Source organism: Penaeus vannamei, chromosome 25 (assembly GCF_042767895.1).
Source record: "Penaeus vannamei isolate JL-2024 chromosome 25, ASM4276789v1, whole genome shotgun sequence".
NCBI lineage: Eukaryota > Metazoa > Arthropoda > Malacostraca > Decapoda > Penaeidae > Penaeus > Penaeus vannamei.
The window spans coordinates 7,393,848-7,400,503 of record NC_091573.1 but is presented as its reverse complement, the minus strand read 5'-3'; the positions used below and the strand labels follow the sequence as shown (position 1 = coordinate 7,400,503).

Below are 6,656 nucleotides of genomic sequence, written 5' to 3'. Positions count from 1 at the left end.
TTTTTCGAAAAAAGGCTAAACTTCATACCTACTCCCCAGGCACCTATGCTGGGGACTGAAGGTAAAGAATGGGCTCTACCCCTCCCTCCCTCTTTAAGGCACTTTCACACTAAGGTAGCACGGCATGTGGCACACCACTTGGAAATGAACTTATGGAAACATGAAATCTTTCACACACAAGTGGCATGGCACATAGCATTTGTCATGTGCAACCTGCATGCCACACCAAGAATAGACTAATGCTTTTACTTTGCTCTTTTACATCCAAACCTATTATTAGCCAAGATAACATAAAAAAATAAAATCACATAAAATACTGTATAGAAATTAAAACTTTCAGAGGTATGGCATAAAGAGAGTAGGTTTGAAGCATCTAGAAAGATTCTGCCAAACACATCTGACTCAAGGCTTTGCTTGCCCAGTAAGTGAATCTTCGGAGACAACAATCATGAACAATCTTGCAGGAGGAAACGATGTAATAGGTTGCCTTCTCTTGTGCACAGTTATGCCTCTTCTAGAGAGTGAACCAATCAACATACCATTTATACAAATTGTTGGGAAATATTTTTTTTTTTTTATAAAACAATATCACCTCAGTACAATAATAATAATCTCATTGGTAGAATTATCATAATAGTTTTCCTCAAAAGTATTTTCAGGGTACTGGAATAAGTTTGCCTCACAATTTCTCCAAAGCCATCCACTTTATTCCTCCAAGTGACAGAGAGATAATTGTTATAAGCTTATTTAGCAACAATATCGTCAACCTCTGATGATGTCATCTTGTGAACCGAGTGACACACACCATGTGTAACCTTGGTCTGAAATCACATGCCACATGTCATTTGCCACTTACCACCTGTCACTTACCACATGCGATATGCCACCTTTGTGTGAAAGTGGCCTTAGTGAGGATGCAACTTCCAAACATTCTCCCTTCCCACCAGACACCAGTGTTCTCAAAGACCCACATGCAGAAGAGGTCCAAGAGCACCACAGAGTCCTACCCAAGAGTGGTAAACCATCTCCTGCACAAGGAGGATGTGCCACTCCTGGTAACAGCTGTAGTCACAGCAGTAGCAATAGTGGAGGAAAGGGAGGAGGCAGAGAACATAGTCAGGGACATTTTGATGGCATACATACAGAAAGATAAATAGATTACTTGGTTGATAGATATATAGATATTGTTTTTTAAAGAGGAGGCTGAGCTCACACAGGTAGTGTCATCCGAAGCATGAACACAGTTCACAAAACAGCCACCAATCTGAGCACAGGCACCATTGTTGCCTCTGTGGTTTTCTTCCTGAATATATATATATGTATATATATATATATATATATATATATATATATATATATATATATATATATATATATAATACATACATACATACATACACACACACACATATGTATAAATGTGTGTATATATGTACAAATGTGTGTTCACACACACGCACACACGCACGCACGCACGCACGCACACACACACACACACACACACACACACACACACACACACACACACGCACGCACGCACACACACGCACACACACACACACACATACACACACACACACACACATACACACACACACACACACACACACACACACGCACATACATATTTATACAAATGTATACATACATATATATATATATATATATATATATATATATAGATATATATATATATATATATACACACAAATGTGTGCATACATAGAGAGAGAGAGAGAGAGAGAGAGAGAGAGAGAGAGAGAGAGAGAGAGAGAGAGAGAGAGAGAGAGAGAGAGAGAGAGAGAGAGAGAGAGAGAGAGAGAGAGAGAGAGAGAGAGAGAGAGAGAGAGAGAGAGAGAGAGAGAGAGAATGAATTTATAGATATTTTTTTTTTCCTTTTTTTTTTTTTTTTCTTTAAATGTGTAATGTAAAGCGAATGTGTTAATGTCAAGGAATTAACAGTTCTTAAACTTGTAAATGTAGCATGGCAGTCTATGTTTTGAGTAGTGTGGCAATGATTTTCTGATTGTAATTTGTTTCAAAAGGTAAATTGTAAGCAAATAACTATTTTTGTATAATTTATATAAATATACACATACTTTCTAAATTTGAAACTTGCATCACTTTTAACCTCTTGTAAATGTTCAAAACATTCCAACATAATTTTGTATACACTTCATAAACTAATAAAAATATAAAATTTGTTCTAAATGCTATCCACAGACCCCATATACAGGCTAGTTATCAATCTTTAAAAAAATGAATGATGTAATTCTACTTTATCAATAAATAATACAATTAAATGCAATACAAATTTTATAATCTATACTTCTGGCAAGATTTGTAAGAGCCAGTGATGGAGCATCTCGAGTTCCTTCTTGCACAGTGTATGGAACATCCGAGGGAAAGTATGGAATTCTCCTTTGATTTGTAATTCTCGCAGATCCCTAAAGGTCTCATCACCCCATTCATAAGGAACAACATCATCTCTCTCTCCGTGGCACATGAAAAGCGGTGGGTAATTTGTATCTTGTGATGTCTTCAAAGCCTAGAGGAAAGAGAAGGGATGCAAGTAATAACATATTCACAATTTAATTGAAAGACATACAGAAAGATAGGTAAATTACTTGTTTGACAGATATACTGATGTGTTTTTTTTTCATTCACTGTCCATCTTTCTTTTTTTTTTTAACAATGTTTTAGAAACAAAAAAAATCAGGTGTATATCAACTTCCATACATCAAACATCCAGTTGAATTTTGGACAAATAACATAATTATAATTTCATATTTAATCCCTGATTTAGACAATATGAAAAAGAATCAGAACTTTTAGTTCAGAAAAATAAAAAAATAAAAATAAGATCATGTACTAACCTCATATACTTTGGATCCACGATTCAGAAATGATGAAAGTGAAAATATACCTCCAACTTCAGGACGGAAACGATACCCCATCTGTAGGGCCATGCTCCCTCCCATAGAGAAACCCCCTGCAAAGTACAAAACATAGGATATATCATTAGGTGACTATATAATTCATTTCTATTTTAGCCTACAAAGTATCACTAATGTTTAAACTATCAATCAATTGATCAACTTATGGGAATACAACCAAGGTGGGTGCATGACAGCATCCACCCTCCATTTCCAGCCAGCAAGATGCTAAACCAAAGCTCATCTCTGCCTTCTCATAGATTTGTTCACTATGCCCAAGCTACAACTTCCCTTGTGATCTGAAGGGCCTCCACCACCTAGTTTTCTCTAAGGGGACAACCTAAAGTGTGGGATAGTAGAGTCGAGTGTCCATATAGACTGATTTAGCTGTTCTAGATCATGGAAGTAACATGAAAGACCAGTCTTACAGCTCAGTCCAACAAGTCCTGCAAATTGTACCAGATGACCCAAAGCAAGCAGGAGTAAATCTAGATTTGGTCCAGTCTCTGGTACCTTAGTAGGTGATCTGATACATCACTAATGGACCTTTGAGCTACATCAAGCATTTCACACTTGAGGGTGTCTCATGGTGCTACAGGGTACATCTGGTTGTCAATTAAGATAGCTATGGCACACCCTCAAGTACAATCATCTTCCCTCAGTGAAATATCTTAGGGTGGTCACTAGATGGAATGGGAGTTTTGAAGTGTACTTGGTGTGAGGCCACAAGTAATGTAGGAGTGATATGGAAAACTGCACTCTGGTAAACTCTGAGGTTTTGAGTGATCCTCTCAATAAGTGCTTACCTTTTTTTTGGGGGAGGGAGGTGGATGTGCATGAGAGAGAGAGAGAGAGAGAGGGAGAGGGAGAGGGAGAGGGAGAGGGAGAGGGAGAGGGAGAGAGAGAGAGAGAGAGAGAGAGAGAGAGAGAGAGAGAGAGTGAGTGAGTGAGTGAGTGAGTGAGTGAGTGAGTGAGTGAGTGAGTGAGTGAGTGAGTGAGTGAGTGAGTGAGTGAGTAGTAATTAACTATAGAATTTTTAAAATATACCAAAATGAACATCAAAAGGAGAATTTACATAGAGTACCAACTAATACTAAATTATATGTATTTTTTTCAGTTATCAGCATATGTAATTCTCTTTGATCAAAAAACTGAAATATAGAACGTGCCTAATACTATTCGTTTAATGTCGATTCCAAGTCTGACTTCTTGATCAATCAGCCTGTTGATTTCTTCTGCCATGGGTTCAACCGTTGACAGGTCTTCTGGTGCACTGATTTCCACATCATGTCTGAAAGAAACAAGTCATTTTAACTTCTTTGTAAATAATGTAAATCTCATCCGCTATTCATCATGCTTATCCAGCGCAAAAGTTGTTTATACTTCTGATCTATCTCACCACTAAGTGTATAACTTTAGATAATGAATATATCTGATACAATCAATTAAAATCAGTACATTACACTTGAAAGGGGATTCCAGTACCTTGATTAATGACAATACCCAGTATTCACCCTTTAAGGCCTACTTATTCACTTACAGACTAAATTAATAAAGCTATAAGTATAACAAGCAAAAGATTTATCTATATCTTAGCAAGATATTCTGTAGTATATCAAGCTCCTATATCAGAATAAATACCTGTTAAACCACACATGCTGTTGCATTCCAAAGGATGGTGTATAGGAGCGTTCTGGAGCCGTGGGATACAGAATACGAATGTGGGGGAAAGAGAAGTTCCTCCCAAACAATATCTTCATGCTTTCTTTGACCATCGACCCTGTTCCTCCTATTCAGCAAGTGAAACAAAATGGAAGATACTGTTATGAATAAAAATTGCCATGAGTGTCATCAAAAATACTATTTTGTACAATGTTTAAGCCCATCTTATTAAACTTCCTTTTCCCTTAAGCTATAACTCCAAAGCAAATTCCATGTTTCAGAGCTACTGCAGGTGTCTTCTAAATATTTACCATATATATATATATATATATATATATATATATATATATATATATATATATATATATATATATATATATATATATATATATATATATATATATATAAATAAAATTTGTGTATGCATGTGTGTCTACATAGACAGATAGATAAATAAATGAATGGATAGTTTGATAGACAGGTACATAGAAGTATCAGCTGCATTTTCTAGATACTGATATAATATTGGTTAGATTTCATTAGACATGTAATATAAATAACAACATTCTGAAAAACAATTATTAAGCTTATTTATGCTACAAAATAACTAATATTGCTGGACAATAGTACCTTTAAATATTGATAGTATAAAAGTTCTTACAGCCTTTTTAATAGCTCTTTCTAAGATATATATTTATATTTCTCTCAAACTCATAACAAAAAAAATAAAACTCACCTGATCCATGCATAAATATCACAGATGCTGTATGTTTTGCATTTGTCTGAGCAACAACAGACAAGTGTGCGAGCTGGCTGGACATCCTTAATTCTCTGTGCCTCAATCCTCTGTATCAATGATAAATTTCCATATGAATAGAGGAATAAAACCTGGATTTACAATTATCCTACATACATTTCACCTTATCAAGTGCCAAGGTTACCAGTTCTTATTCAAGTTCAAGATTACCAGATCTTATTCAAGTTCTATTCCTAACTGGAAAGTGTTGTGCTTTTCAAAAAAAATCTCTAGTGTAGTGGTGAGCACTATCGGTAGTTGAAATTTATACAGTTTGTGGTTTAATAATATGTAGTAGAGCAGTTATGAAGAGCTCAAAAGTCTGAATTTAGAGCACAAATATGTTATGTGGATGTTCCTCTAAATTAGTTGATTTAAAATCATTCGACATTTTTAATATACATAACTCATCCATGTGTTCACAAAAATACCAGAAAATATTGTCAAAGCTGACATTCTTAAGACTAGATTTGTATTCATTTTTTCTTGCCTTGTATCACTAATATAATATGTTGGAGCATATCATGCAATCTCATAAATCTGATCCCCACCTCAAACTACTCATGTTTTTCAATATACGTCCTTCCTGGCAATGCAAACCCATAAAACTAATTTAGTATCTGTACAAAAAAATATTTTAGGATCAATGCTTCAAAAAAACAAAAATTGTCAATAAAGATATCTAATGTAATAAAGACACGTCATATGCCACATTACATCTCAACCCGCCAACCAAGATTTACTTTATCAGCCTGTTATATTGGACCAGAAAGTGCTGTGCATGTTTGCTAACTTCAGCTAGATCATAGAAGACAAAAGAGCCATTCCATTAGCCATTAGTTATAATAAATACTTTTTTTCTGTAATTTGTAAATGAAACAATTCTAAAAACCAAAACAGACTAATCTACAGTTATATACTGACAACAGTGAAGTACAGTGGGTATACATTGTGGTTGCATCTTTTTCCAAAATTTCTTCGTTCACTCTCCTGGGACGTCTATATGCTGTAATACCTTTTTTGTGATTTCATATATGCATTGGGAAATATCCGGGTACTAAGCTCTAGGACGAATATTTTCAGGCTGGACAATCATTGTATATATCACGAACAGATGATCATCCAGTGCCCAATATTTTTATATGACAACATAACCTTTCACGTTACTCCTTTAAGATTGCAGCTTGTTAGAAAACTAGAGTAGATACAGGCTCTATATACAACAATACAATCAATACTAGCCAAGTAAAAGTACAACCTAC

The 6,656-nt window shown here is 35.2% G+C and overlaps 1 protein-coding gene across 3 annotated transcripts in view; it reads right to left on the bottom strand.

Moving 5' to 3' along the window:
* Positions 1 to 2,065: 2,065 nt before the first annotated feature.
* The window catches only part of LOC113822343 (lysophospholipase-like protein 1), a 4,708-nt gene continuing 117 nt past the window's right edge, over positions 2,066 to 6,656 (bottom strand). Inside the window, exons 1-6 of one of the 3 annotated variants that reach the window (XM_070139074.1) lie at positions 6,653 to 6,656; positions 5,335 to 5,444; positions 4,578 to 4,725; positions 4,106 to 4,227; positions 2,877 to 2,992; positions 2,066 to 2,548 (exon numbers count right to left, since the gene is read on the bottom strand). The exon at positions 6,653 to 6,656 is cut by the window's right edge and continues 39 nt beyond it. In XM_070139074.1, coding sequence (XP_069995175.1) covers positions 2,324 to 2,548; positions 2,877 to 2,992; positions 4,106 to 4,227; positions 4,578 to 4,725; positions 5,335 to 5,419 — 696 coding nt within the window. In that variant the 5' untranslated portion in view covers positions 5,420 to 5,444; positions 6,653 to 6,656 and the 3' untranslated portion in view covers positions 2,066 to 2,323. Of the gene's footprint in view, positions 2,549 to 2,876; positions 2,993 to 4,105; positions 4,228 to 4,577; positions 4,726 to 5,334; positions 5,445 to 6,409; positions 6,442 to 6,652 lie in introns of those variants that run through there. The other 2 variants (XM_070139072.1, XM_070139073.1) reach the window with 2 other exon arrangements.